Source organism: Mastigoproctus giganteus, chromosome 6 (genome assembly GCF_048544385.1).
Source record: "Mastigoproctus giganteus isolate SK-2022 chromosome 6, ASM4854438v1, whole genome shotgun sequence".
In the NCBI taxonomy this organism is placed as follows: Eukaryota; Metazoa; Arthropoda; class Arachnida; order Uropygi; family Thelyphonidae; genus Mastigoproctus; species Mastigoproctus giganteus.
This window is the reverse complement of record NC_143580.1, coordinates 167,021,833-167,037,048: the sequence shown is the minus strand read 5'-3', so window position 1 is coordinate 167,037,048 and position 15,216 is coordinate 167,021,833. Positions and strand designations below refer to the sequence as shown.

Below are 15,216 nucleotides of genomic sequence, written 5' to 3'. Positions count from 1 at the left end.
GGGTAACCCCAGCAACTTATTACAGATTTCTAACAAAGTGCCATGCAAGCCTTCCAACAAGAATTTCCTGGTATTGTAAATACTGTTTTTTTTTTTTTTTTTTTTCATCTTTCCCAAAGTGTTTGGTGAAAGGTACAGAATGAAGGTTTAAAAGCCTGATAAGAACTAGACCATGAATTTGCTCATTGGATCCAAATGATTCCAGCATTGGCATTTATGGTGATTGCAAACTACTTTGAAGATACATATATTGGAAGAAAACGGCGGAGAAGGCCGGCAATTACCCATTTTTGCCATCGAATTGTGTTTACACACAAACACCGAATGATCAGCAACGTACCAACAACAGCGTGGAGGGGTGGCACAGGGGATTTCAGGAAACTTGTGCTACTTTATTCCCAAATATTTACCGATTCATTGATTCTTTAAAGAAACAACAAGGGCTACACATTTTCGAAATTACACAACTAATTGCCAGTAATTCAGGCAATCAAAGAAACAAGAAGTATGCTGCAATTTCTGCTAGAATCAAAAGAATAGTCCAAGATTTTCAAAATCGTAATATGATCGATTACCTTAGAGGCAATGCATACAACTTCGAGTTTTAAACAATAATAATGTGCATTTATTCTATTAAAACAAAATAAATTAGAATTATTAAAAAATTAGGTGTATCATTTACATTTCTGTAACCTACTCAATATCTAAAGGAGGCGAAATGCGAGGGGCCACTTTTCCAGATCCCGACCCAAACACGAAGTATCAGTGCATGAAGTGGATTTTAGATCATCACCAAGTTCCAAATTTTGTAAACAAACATTTACAAAATGTTTGTTTACAAAATTCCAGGATCAAGACAATGATGATCATGTTTTTCGGGGATCAGGGTGTGATTTGCAAGGAATTTGTACCTGAAGGGAATAGAGTCAATGTTGCATTCTACATACAGTGCTTCAAAGACTACTGAAGTGCATTTCCTGGGTGAGGCTGCAATTTTGAGAGAAAGGCAGCTGGTTCTTGTAGCATGACAATGCTCTTGCTCTTGATGTGAAGACGCATCTGATGAAACATGGCATGGTACAGGTCAACCATCCACCCTGATCTTCTGATCTAGCATCAGAAGACTTCTTCCCCAGGGTGAATAGTGCCCTCACAAAGGAAAGAGATTTCATGATGCTGAGGATATAGAAAAAAATAAAATAATAAAATAACTGCCAAACAGAACATCACTTGTTTGGATGCCTTCGCTGACTCTTCTCAGAAACTTTTAGAATGGCGTAATGAGTTCATTCAATCATTACACCATTCTAAAAGTTTCATTGAATAAAAATGAAACTATTGTTGTGCTCTTTCGCTTTTTGTCCTTCACATTGTGCCAGTCTGGGAACTCTATTCCCATACCTTGTATATATGTAAATGCTTAAAATCTTAGAAGAGTGTTCAAATACAACAATAAGTAGAGAAACAAGAGTTGTATCAAGTAGCCTTCCTACTTCAAAGCCCCCAGTTAAATATGGAATAAACAAACATTACAACAGAACAATTCCTAGAATTTAGTCTCTATCATTCCATTCTCAAAATCAAAAGGGTTACTTCTTGGGACCTAAAAAAAAAAAAAAAAAAAAAAAAAATTAACAGGTGGAAAAGTGTTTAAACAGAAGTACTTTATACATTAAAATATGCATAGCATTTCAGAGGACTAACTATAGCACCAGAGGAAAAGAGTACTAAAAGTTTGAGAATAAGAGTTCACTATATTTAGAAAACATTTTTCATTCTTTTTAGTCTCCTCTTTAAAATTCACATGTACTACTTTTTGCCATCTTTATATTTATCAATCTAGTACTAGAAAATTTCACTACTTCATTATTCTGAAATCATTGACACTTTCACTCTCTCTCTCTCTAACAGATGCACAGATTTACCTCTATTTGTTCTTTTTCTGGCATTTCAATTTTCCATTCTTTGCTGGAATCCCAGGTTCTGAAGTGCATACAAACTAATATGCTGTAAAAAAAAGATATAAAAAATAAGCCATCCAAGTTTATCAGTTAAGCCAGCAGATTCCAAATCGTGACTACACCTTATTATCTGGGAGATGGGAAAGGATGAGTGTTAAGAATAACAAATTTATAAATAAAATTTGGAAACAACTCAGTTACACTACCAATTTATCAAATTAAAAAAAATACTGTTCAACGTTTGTCTGTTTGACATCTAAGACAATTTTTGCATTTTTACATCTAGATATATAAACCAGGGCTCCAGAAATCCACTCCCCAACTCACCACAACCAAATTATCAGAGACAACTGGCATATGAATTTTCATGCCTTGTTCTAAATGCATTAAAAATATGTTAACTTATTTTTTTCGCATAATCCACACATTTTTTCATTTTAAAACATCATCTCATTCACGATCAAGTTTTTTTTATAACGGGCATGGCTGCCAATGAATTTATTAAAAGAACTTTTATTTCCAAACAGGAGATAGTATCTTATGTAATTGATTTAATAAGTTAGTTGGTTGATTTTGTGTTTAATGGCACCAAGTCAAAAATAAAAACAGTACTAAATGTGCCGACCGGGCTAGCCGGGTGGGTAAAGTGCCTGCCTGGCAACCCAAAGGTCGCGGGTTTGAATCCCGCCTCGGGCTTGGATCAAAGTACTGCAAAAACCTTGGGAGGTGCATTATGGCCACAGAAGTCGATGCACCAACAACTACCAAAAAAAAAAAGTACTAAATGTGTTATAACCTATAAACAGGCTACTATGTCAATATAGTAAATATGGGGTGCAAAGGCATATAAAAAGCAGGTATGGTAAAAATAAATAACAGAATATAACAGTAAGAGAGAATAAAATTCAAATCTGTGTACATAAATTAATCAACTATAAAAATTTAAAAACAACAGACATGTCAGACACTGTCATTTAAAATTTGGCAGAGTGTAAACGGTTCAGCCAGGTTATTAAAAGAGTAAAAACATAGATGTTGTGCAATTCTAAATATGGGACATTCAATAAAAACATGACAAAGAGTTAAAGGTGTTTCACAGTTCTCACACATAAGTGGGTCAACAGCCCTCAGCAAAAATGAGGGTGTCAGATTACTGTGACCACCTATGCAGAGCCAAGCAAGAGCAGCTTGCTTTCTTTGCGCCCCGCGTAGACTAGACTCTCATTGCTGGATTACAGACTTAATCTGATGTAGTTTATTTGTGGCCTGTCTGTGCCAAGAATCTTGTGATTGGGAATATAATTTACAGCATATTATTTGCCTGTGGTCTGTATACGGGACTGATAGGCAATGATTACCCAGGGGGAGTGGCTGATTTAGCAGCTGTGTTGACTAACGCATTTCCTCCGATCCCAATGTGGCTTGGGACCCAGCAGAAACTGATGTCAAAATCTGACTCAACAAGAGAAAAAAAGAATTTGCTGAATCTGGGACAGGATTGAATGAGGGTTATACCTCACCATTAATAAAACCTTTAACATGCTTGAGGAATCACTATATATCATATACTTTTGGTAAACACTATCTTTAATGTGATCAAGGGCTATTTCTATTGCATGCAACCAGTGGCATGTTATACCTTCATGGGACCCAAGGCAAAATTAAATTTGGTGGCCTCATCTATAGCTTCATGGGGCCCAAGGAAAAATGGAATTTGGGGCCCCATATAAAGAAAAAACTAATAAAGAACATTTTTGATTTCACTTTATTGTCACAACAATACAAACAAATTATATGATGTAAGAACTAAATATAAAATTTCATCAAAATAGATAAAACCATTTTTGAAAAAAAAAACAATTTTCAAATTAATCTTCAAATCCATTGACCTTGGCAGGCAGAAAGTTCAGTTCCCGATAAAAATCACTTAAAAATATTAGTAAAAAAACAGCAATGACTTTTTGAAACAGTAATTTTGGGGCTCCCTCTGATCGGGGCCCTAGGCAGATGTCTTTTTTGCATATAAGATAATGTGCCACTGCAATTCACAGAATATATGCTTGTTTCTTGTGGAATCTTGTTGAATACTGTTTTGTTTGGCAGGACAACAGGTGATCCCACATGATTCTGACTTAGAGCAACATGTGTATACTGGCAGGAAGTCAGAATACTGTGCTCGATGTGTTAAAAAGAGTTGCTGGTAGACAGCTGGAGGTGTGGCAGCCTTCTACCAGATCTTAAGAGAATTCACAAGTCGCAAGTTGGGCAGGCCAGAGTCGAAGGAATTTCCATGGGTAATATTGCTACTGTCATGTTTAATTCAATTAACAGCCACTGGATTCAATACCAAAGGGTGACTGCCGGTCGGATGAGTGACATACAGATCTTGCCCATCATGGCTCAAATACTGATGCCGATATAGGGTTGTCAGGCAGCTATTTCAATATAAAAGCATAATGTAAGGGCAACTGTTTACATCACAGAGACAGAAATGGTTTGTTTGCTTCAACATAAAGGTTTGGACAGGAGATCTTTGAAATGTTCCAGTGGCTGCCCGGATGGCATGGTGGACTGGATTTAAACCACTGAAGCACACTATCTTAGGTAGAAGCATAAACCTGACAACTGTGATCAGGTTTGGATTGGAAAAGAGCTTGGTAGAGACGACGAAGGGTACAGCGATCCGCACCCCCATGCAGGGTGTTAAGTCCTTTCACACACCTGGTGCTATTAGCTGACAAATGTGTTTTAAAAATGTCAGCTTCCTGTAAAAAATTACTTAGAGTAATTTGACTTCTGCTACAGGTGGGATGCTGCTTTGCCCAAGCCTTAATTCTGCATCAGGATGAACATTACGTTTGTGACAGAAGTATATAAAAACAATCTTCTGCAATGACAAATTGAACTCATTAGCCAAAGACCAAGATGTAAGGTAATCAATGGCTTTTTGCAGCTGCCTTTCAATGACCCTCAAATTGCATGAATGACAAAATATAGTAAAATCATTTACATAGAGCGCATTGTTTATTGTTGGTGGAAGTTGTTCTGTGATAGAGTTTATTTTGATTGCGAAAAGGGGATACATACAACGGATCCTTGTGGAACTCCCTCCTCTTGGCAAAACACTTCAGAGAGTGTGGATCCAACACTACTCGAAATCAGTGATTACAAAAAAAATTTTTAATAAAAATGGGAAGGTTACACCCCTAAGACCAAAGCTATGGAAGTTTCTGATATGCTGAATCACCAGGCTGTGTCATATATTTTTTTGATATCAAAGAAAACTGCTACCAGATGCTCGGATTTGATAAAAGCATCACGAACGTATGTTTCCAATCTGATTAAATGATCTAAAGTGGGTCTGTTTCTTCCGAAACTGCCCTGTGTCCTGCAAAGCAGACCATTTGATTCCAAATACCATATGAGGCTAGCATTAACTCTCAAGGATTTCTGACAAGCTGTTTGCTTACACAAACAGCCGATAGTTATTTGGATTTCTAGGATCCTTTCCTGGTTTTTGGGAAGGCAAGCATGATTGCCTAACTCCACAAACCTGGAAATTCTTTGCCAAGAAAGAAAGAAACTATTAAATTAATCTATAAGTTGATCCTTAGATTGTCTTGAAATGTGGTTTTTCATTTCATAGTGGATGCTATCTGATCCAATAGCACTTGCTTGTGAGAGAAAGAGCACTGCACTTAGTCCTTTCAGAAAAAAAGGTTTGTTGTATGGCTCTAGCCCTTTTGAAGAAAACATTAATGCTTGTTTCTCTTGGCCTTAAAAGAAAGCATGCCAAAAATTCTGAGGGAATGATGTTATTGCAAAGATTTTTGCAAATGTTTACCCAGAGTAATTGGAACTCTCTTCATTCATCTACTCAACATCCAGATTGGAATACAGAAATACACACTCTTGAAATGACTTCCTGGAAAATTTGCATTAGTGTACTGCCCTTTACATGAAGAAAATGAACCACACCATTATGCTCTAGGGATCACTGAAGGGCATGGTGGATACTGTCCTTTCATTTTTTGAATTTTATCCCAGACTATTTTTGAACGAGCAGCCTGGGTTATGGAGGAGGCATTAGCATTAGTAGAGGCATATGATACAAGAAAGCAAGCTTATACAGCATCAGCCAAAAAAAAAAAAAAAAAACCCTTCCCATTTCACCCATACAATCACTCCAAAAGTTTGTCCAGTTATTCCTTGAATTTATTTAAGCTATAACTTCCACAATGACATATGGTAGTTTGCATCAGCAATCAATCACCCACTGGCCAAAACAATTTCCACGCGTCTATTCTACAATTGTCTTACCTCGATTTAAATTTATGTCTCCTCAGGTATGTAATCTGAGCAAGAGGAAGAATCCCATTAGCATTGAGCTTGCTCAAACCATTCAAGGCCTCAATCAGGTCACCTTGCAGATGCCTAGTCTCCAGATGCTGCAATTTGCAGAACTTAAGTCTTTCTTGGTAAGAGAAACCCTTTGTTCCCCTTACCAATCTCGTTGCCCTTCTCTGTACTTGTTCCAGTAGCTCTACATTCTTGCTAAAATGAGTCGCCAGACCTGTATGCAGTACTCAAGGTGTGGCCTGACCATTTCCATATACAAAGGGATAACCACCTCCTTATCCCTGCTAGCAAAATTCTTACATATCATTGACAAGACCCCCCCCCCCCCCGACCTGCTCTGGCAGCATGTCTGAACTACTGACATGCAACCTTGAATGGGTTGAGCATGCTGAATTCTGATGGGATCCTTCCACTTGTTCAGATTACGAACCTAAGGGGGCATAAATTCAAATTAAGAAAAGACAGATGTAGAATAATGTGCGGAAATTTGCCTATAGCCAGCGGGTGGTTAATTGCTGGAACAAACTTCCATCTGTCGTTGTGGAAGTTGATAGGTTGAATAAATTTAAGGAGGAACTGGACAGGCATTTGGAGGGAACGATGTGATTTTTTTTTTTTTTTTGGCTGATGCTGCATAAGCTCATACATTTGCTTTCTTGCATCACATGCCACTACTACTACTCAGAAAACTTCATATCTGACTTTACAATTGCAATTAACTTTCAAGTTTTTTTCATTCTCTACTACCCTGAGTGTAGTACCACACGGTTCAGTTGGTACGGTACTCTGGGGTTACTGCTACCCAGTACTTTGCATTTGTCAATATTATACTTCAGTTGCCACCTCTCAGCCCATCTGTCCAACTTTTCTAGATCCTACTGCAGTTACAAACTGTCATTACTATAATTAACAACGCCTGCCAACCTTCATATCATCCAAAAACTTTGGCATTAACTGTGATATACCTTCACTAATATCATTAATAAATATAGAGAAAATAACGGGCCCAACACCGAACCCTGGAGGAATGCACTAACATTAGTCCACATAGCTCAGTGTTCACTGATTACCACTCTGTCTTCTTCCACTCAACCATCCCTTTATCCACAGTAGCAACTTGCCCTTAATGCTGTAGTGCTCCAATTTGTACAGCAGTCTTCCATGTGCAGCAGTATCAAAAGCTTTCCTAAAATCCAAGGATATGATATCAAAATTATTTTTTTTGCATCCAGTTCTTTTACCAAAACATCCAATCAAATTGGCCAGACAAGACTTCCATTTAACAAACTAATGCTCTGTCTGAACTAAAACTGCATTCTTCTCTAGAGATCATGCAGTGCTTCTTTAACCATTCACAGCATTATTTTCCCCAGTACAGAAGTTAAACTAACAGGTCTGTAATTAATCTTGTCACTCTTTGATCCCCCATTGTGCATTGGGGATACGTTAACACACCTCCCCTGAATCCAAGGATGCTCTCACAATTAGGGCTAACAGTTTGCATACATCCTTTAATATAATTAGATAGAACCCATCCATCCCAGGTGCCTTTCTTAGGTTTAACTTCGACAATTTCTCCTCCACTTTGCCCTCAGTTATGATAAAATGATTTAGCTTCAGTTACAGTTTCATAAACTTCTGTGTGGATGTAGATGCAAAGTTCTCATTCAGTTTGTCAGTTACTGGAGCATGATCATCAACAGTCGAACCATCGATCTCAAGCGGACTAATCTGATTCACCCACTTCCTTCTACAGTTTCCATAAGTAAAGAAGCCTTTGCTATTTTTCTTTGCATCCTTTGTCAAAGAGTTCTTGTAATTTGCCTTTCATTGCCTAATCTTCCTTGAGACTTGGTTACAGACTAGCTTATATCTACCATACGCTTCTGAGTTGTCTGATAATTTTTATGCATCATAATGCATTTTTCTGCTCTGTCAACCTCAACAACCAGCCAGGGCAACTTGTTCCAGCAATTAATGACTCGCTGACTAAAAGAAAACTTCTTGCTATTGAATCTAAATCTCAACCCCTGCAATTTGAATTTATTAACCCTAGTTCTGGAAATGTTCACAACAGCGAGAATTCCACTTTCATTCATTTTTCTAACCCTTTTCAGAGCCTCAGAAAACCTCAATGAGGTCACCTCTGAGGTTCCTGGTTGCCAAGCCTCATAATCTGAGGCTTTTCTCATACGGTTGTCCTGCTGATCGACTTTTCGAGACCATTCGAGTTTCCTGTCTTTGCACCCTTTCACAAAGCTCAATTTATTTTTTCAGATGAGATCTCCATACTTGAACATAGTATTCTAAATGTAGGCTTACAATTGTCTTATTCAGTGGGATTATGAGCTCCCTATCTCTACAGGATAACATTCAATAAATCATAGATAGGACACCATGGGCTTTCCTGGCTACCTATTTACACTGTTCGGAAAATTTCACATCTGCCCGTATTGTAACTCACAGATCCCTGTCCACCTCCACTGTTTTTTTATTTAACCCCACGAAGTGTATAATTTATTTGTTGGTTGCTATTCCCCAAGTGTAAGACCTTGCATTTAGCAGCATTAAAACATAGCTGCCACTTCTCTGACCACCTGTTCTCTGACATCTGTTCAAATCATTATGAAGGAGCACTGCTTGGCACCGATCATTTACTCTGCTAATCTTTACGCCATCTGGAAATTTTGACATCATACTTTCTATCCCTTCGTCAATGTCATTTAAGAAAATGAGAAACAACAGCGGTCCTACAAGCAGTCTATGAGGGCCCCCCACTCCTGACGTTACACCAATATAAAGAATATCCATTCATCATAATCCTCTTTCTGCCCTGCAGCTACCCAGCAATCTGTCTTAGAATCTTACTGGTAATCTCAACCTGTTCAAGCTATACGGTAACTTCTAATGAGAGACTGAGTCAAATGCTTTGTTAAAATCCAAATAAACTAAGTCGAATTGTTCCCTAAATCCAGCTCATGAGTAACGGTGTTGAAATAGCCTACTAAATAAGTTAAACATGATTTTCCCTTAAGCAATGTTGTTTATCCTTCAGAATGCCATATCTATCTAAATGTCCCAGGATTGCACTCTTAATCATTCCACTAAGATTTTACCTACCACAGAAGTCAGACAGCTAGTCTTTAGTTACAAACTTCACTCTTAGAATGCTTATGTATTGGCGTATTGGCACTTCACCAATCCAAAGGAATTTACCGTGAGTACAAAGATTCCTTCATAATTAACCTCAATGGTTCAATACATTCCTTAGCACTCTCCCTCAAAACTTCAGGGTATATGCAATCAACTCCAGGAGCCTTACTTGCCTTTATGCTCAAAAGTTTTTCTAATAAACAATCATCTGTAATTACAACATCACTAATTTCGTCTCCCTCAAAACTTCAGGGTATATGCAATCAACTCCAGGAGCCTTACTTGCCTTTATGCTCAAAAGTTTTTCTAATAAACAATCATCTGTAATTACAACATCACTAATTTCATATGCCTTAGCCTCAATTTCACAGCCTCTTTTAAGCATGAAGAGTCTTTCATCAGTAAAAACCGATGCAAAGTATTATTCAATTCATCCGCAACATCAGATGGGTTATCTAAAACTTTCCCACACCCAGGGCACAAAGGTCAGATCTAATTTGCTTTTTTTCCCCTTGTATTCATATACATTAAAAATTCCATGTCCCCATTCTTTGCTCTCTTAGCCAATGTTTTCTCATATGCAGCTTTGTCCTTTCTGACCTTATTTGTGGTAATATTACATTTTTTTTCCATTTATTAATACACACGATTTATATACATTCATATATACAAAACTTACATAGATTTATAAATACATTTTCATTCTCATCATCCAGGGTATGTGTGTGCACCTGTATTGTGGTGGCTCCAAGGCAATAGCCCATCTCCACTCTTGTTCTCTGTGATGGTGCAAAAACTCTAGGCCACTTCGCCACCAGGGAGCAGCAAATACATGGGCAGTTGCCACGTGACGCCATCCCCAGGCTCGATGAGCCCGGCCTGGACCTACTATCATATATGTGCTTATGTGGACAAAATCCCGCACCCACAAGAGGTAGTGCAATACCTGTGGGTGCAGGATTTTGTGGGTGCCTGGCACTATTACAGATCAACATGCACCTGTTGTAGGCATCAGTACTTTTCATTGCTCTAACTATCGCATGCTATATTTTTCTGCTTTATTTACCCAGCCAGCTCTGCAGTCATCCATTTTGGCATCCTGCAATATTTTCTTAAAGGTATGTATGCATTCATGGCTTCTGTGATTTTTGCTTTAAAAGTATTCCATAATTAAAATGTATTTGCCATCCCTTGGCAATGCACCCAATTCACAGATGCCTTATAGCATCTAAACTGTCAAATTCCACTATTCTGAAGTTAAAAACTGTCTTTACTTTTAATTACTGCAACATCTTCCTTCATCTTCCAATTGACGATTGCATGATCACTTCCTGACAATTGTTCCTGTAGTTTAAGTCCTGTGATGTCATTGATTTGTTACTAATCATGAGGTCAAGAATATTCTCACTCCTAGTACTTTCTCTAACATGCTGGTACAAAGGATAATCATTTAATTTATTTTAAAAAGACTTTCCCTCCCACTTATTCCAATCAATCTGGGGCAGATTAATGTCATCATAATAAAATATTCATGCATGCTTGCCCATTCCATCTGTATGTAAAGACTCTTGTCATATTCTTCACAATTCTTCACAATTGTGAAGAATATGACAAGTAATATCTGGTCTCTAGATATTACTCCCACTGTCATTGTTCATTTCCTTCCAATTAACTCAAACCACACAGATTCTATGCTGGCAGATGTAACTTCAGACTTAGCAAAAGCTCTTTTCATGCTCAAGCAACTTCAAAGGAAGTTCAAATTCAGCCATTTTATTGAAGACATTCCCCTGACATTACTGTATACACAGTTCAGACTAAATATTCTACAGTTTACTACCCTGACACACCCCTTGAAGTTATTTAGGTTTGTATCCCAAGCTTTATCTTCCCCCTCATTTGACACATCACTACACTCAGAACATCTTATCAACATTGGCTGTTGTAGCAACAAACAAGAATTCATGAGGTGAGTGCAAGCATTACTTTTACCCACATCAGATAAATGCAGATCTAAGTTACCCTTCTTCCCCTAACTAGCAATTTCCCCTGAACCCTTAGAGTAGTAAGGACAGATTTTGATTTCTCTCAAACTGCTTGAAATTGTAGACATTTTACCAGTAAGTACTTCACATCATGTGAACGAGGATTTGGTCAAATGAATCTAATAAAAGGGAAATTGAGGTTTTTAATGAATCCCTCCACTCTGAATGATTTACTGATGATGCATATGAATGCCATTCTCTGCAGGACTTTATTCAAGATAAATCATTGGATAAGTGGTACTTTACAACCATGAAAAGACACTGGAGGACATAAGAAGCCCTTATGTAAATGAACTGGAAGTGTTAGTGGCATACATTTTAAATTGTTGTAAAGGAAAGGATATTTCTATATAATTATTTGTAAGGTGTATAAATAATATTATTTGTAAGAATTAAAGAATATATTTCATTTTTTTTTGTCATCATAACATTTAAAATTTAATTTTTAAAAAACTATTCATAAAAAAATTTATAAGTTAGACTGATACTGAATTTTTTTTGTGGTTAGTAGATTTAAGTCTTATTTCTGGAAACCTGATATACACAGTATTATTGAAAGTATTCAAATACCCCTTTACAAATATGGTGTGATGTGACAGAAGTCCCCCACATAATTATGTGTATGAACTCATAAATACCAACATAAATCTCACAGATCTGCTGGACAGAAGCAACACACCAGAATCTAGTATGGATTATAGATCAGAATGTTACACTTTCGATATGACATATGTTGGATGCCATATCAGTAACCTGTCTGTGAGCATAATTGTGACTCATCTGAGCCTCCTAAAATCCCCTGCAGTGGAAGTTATTGAAATATGGAGGACTGTAGACCCCAATGAAAAACAGGTCTTGAGAGTCTCCCAAACTCACAAAACATGTTGCCTGAACCATAAAGAGGATAGATTGTGTTTAAAGCAGGTGGTGTGGAAAACATCACAGAAAAGATACAATATGTCATTCATTCTTAGTATGTAGTTCAATGGTAGGGCACCTGTGCATAAATCCAACATCATGAGAGTAATAAGAAAAGGCATTTTGAGTGTCTCAATTCCACCATTCAAGAATTGTAAAACAAGGCAGAAGGTGAATGAAGTGAGGAATCTCGATACAATACACAATGTTTTGTTCTACTGAAAATAAGCCTTGGGCATGGAAATTGCCTAGCAAGTACTATCTGTTGGAGTATATTATCTCAATCATGAAGTTTGAAAGAGATGGTCTGATGATGTGGGGCTGTTTCAGATAACTTATACTGGTGAATGGTAATGCCTGCAACCATTAAATTCATGACCAACTGGACATTTTAGACAATTATGCACTGCCTGAACTATGGCAGTACAATATAAAGTCACCCTGCCAGTATTAGAATTACAATGCTCCACACCATACACCAAGGATCATATAAGGCTTTTATGGCAAATGTTCACAGCAAATGAATTAATTTGAAACCATGATTAATACAAATAAATTTACAATATAGATATCAAAAATTCATAGATAAATTTATCAATGAAACTGATTTCTCAAGGCAACATATCGCCTGAAAGAACCTAGTGTAATGGGATATGCTGAATAACCACAGATATAGTATATAGCAAAATAATAAATTTTATTACTTTTCTGAGTTTTACTATATTCTACTTCACCATATATTGACACCTGTCTTAACAAGTTTACACCTGTTTTCTGTAATGCTCCAACATATGAAAAGCAGTTTAAGGTTTCTATACTTATGTAAAAGTGATTTCACATAAGTACAAAAACAGTGAGAAAACATTATTCCCACAACTGATGTCTTCTCACTGACCTTGGGATAGAATGCAGCACTGCATTCACCTATGAATTCTTTTTCATATTGTTCAAAATTTACAAGTGAGAACTTAAAATTACTATTTTTTTTTTTAAATATGTATTGATACATATTTTTAAATCTATATTTTTGTCAACCAAATTGAAGTATATTATTACAAACTGGACAGAAGTAACTATTTTGGTTATGGCAAGTTGAAATTAACATTCAATGGTAAGATCATCTGCATACATATATAAGTTTCAACAGTTTTTGGAATATCATGTGTCATACTGCTAACTCTAACTGAAAAAAGTGTTGAACTAAGAATCAATCCCTGCGGGACTCCTCCTCCTTCCTGAATGTGAGAAGCAAAGAGTATGCTTTTATACCAGACCTGAAAAGTGCGCAATTGCAGGAAATTAATTATTTCAGGCATATGGCCCCTAAATCCCAGAAGATAAAGATCCATAAGAACACCATGACACCAGGTAGTGCCAAATGCCTTTTCAAGATCTAAGTTGACCATGACTAGATGTTATTTCCTGACAAAGGCATTGCGGATATGAGATTCGGTTTTGATGAGCAGTCTACAGTTGAGCTTATTTTTTTTTTGCGAAAGCCATGCTAATGATCTGGCAGGAGATTCTGTGACTTCAGGATGTAAGTGAGCCTAGTATGAACCATCCTTTCAAAAATTTTACCTAAACAGCTCTTGAGTGATGTGGGCCTATAATTTTGTACCAGAGTAAGATCATTTCCTGGTTTTGGTATGGCAATAATAAAAGAATGCTGCCAGAAAGAAGGATAAGCATTTTCATAGAAGATAAGATTGTAGAAGATCAACAAAGTAAGCAAGTCCTTTTCAGGTAAATGCTTTAGCACTACTGGATGATCTATTTAATGATTCTTTGAGTTCTATTAATGTAAAGGATTGGTTGCACGGAAAGCAGTGGTGTGTGAAGAAGTTGATTTTATGCTGTTCTGCAGCTGCTTTAATGTTTTCGAAGGTGGATGCATAGGAAGCAGAAGCAGAGATTGTGGCAAACAATTCAGCCAGTGCATTAGCAACTTCTTGAGGAGCAGACACGTCTTTCCCTTTCCAATAAAGTATCGGAGAGAGCAGCCGAGCAAATTCTCCATTTAGGGCCTGTATCCTTCTCCAGATGAGCCAGGTGTTGGTGTCTTTTGTGTTGGTTGAGGCAAAGGCAATCCATGAATCACATTTTGCTTTCCCTTTCTTTAGCTTTAAGACTCTTATAAGGGATTAAGCTAGTTGTGGCAGGATACTTTCAGTAATTATTCCACGCATGGTCTTTCTCCTGTTTGGCATGAAGGCAATCTGTATTCCACCAGTGATTCCGGTGAACATGACATGCCTTGGATTTTGGAATAGATGCATCAGATGCTGTCAAAATCTAATTGGTTATGTACAGTTACATCATTAATGGGTTGTTTTTTGAACAAAGTCTGTCTAGACATATTTGGACAGAATAGCCATCCCAGTTCACCTTTCTAACATTCCAATTTGATTGGATACTATGATGTGATCACAAAGGAACTGGATGCAAAAAATAATTTTTTGCATCCAGAATTTTAGGAAAGCTTTTGATACTGTTGCACATGGCAGACTACTGTACAGAATGGAGCAGTATGGAATTAAGGGCAAGTTGCTACAATGAATAAAAGGAGAGTTTAGTGGGAGAAGACAAAGAGTGGTAATCAAGGGACACTGCTCTTCATGGACTAATGTTATTAGTGGAGTCCCCCAAGGTTCGGAGTTGGGCCCAGTGTTGTTTTCTGTATTTATTAAGGGGTTCATGAAGGTATATCAGGTTTAAACTTCAAAGTTTTCTTCAAAGTTAAACTTCTAGATCCTGTTTGCAGATGATACAAAGGATAG

The 15,216-nt window shown here is 37.2% G+C and overlaps 1 protein-coding gene across 1 annotated transcript in view; it reads right to left on the bottom strand.

Moving 5' to 3' along the window:
- Nucleotides 1-15,216, bottom strand: part of Ctf4 (Chromosome transmission fidelity 4) — a 454,523-nt gene that overhangs the window by 159,988 nt on the left and 279,319 nt on the right. Inside the window, exon 14 of the mRNA XM_090376337.1 lies at nucleotides 1,926-2,007. Within this exon, the coding sequence (XP_090232463.1) occupies nucleotides 1,926-2,007 (82 nt within the window). The remainder of the gene's footprint in view (nucleotides 1-1,925; nucleotides 2,008-15,216) is intronic.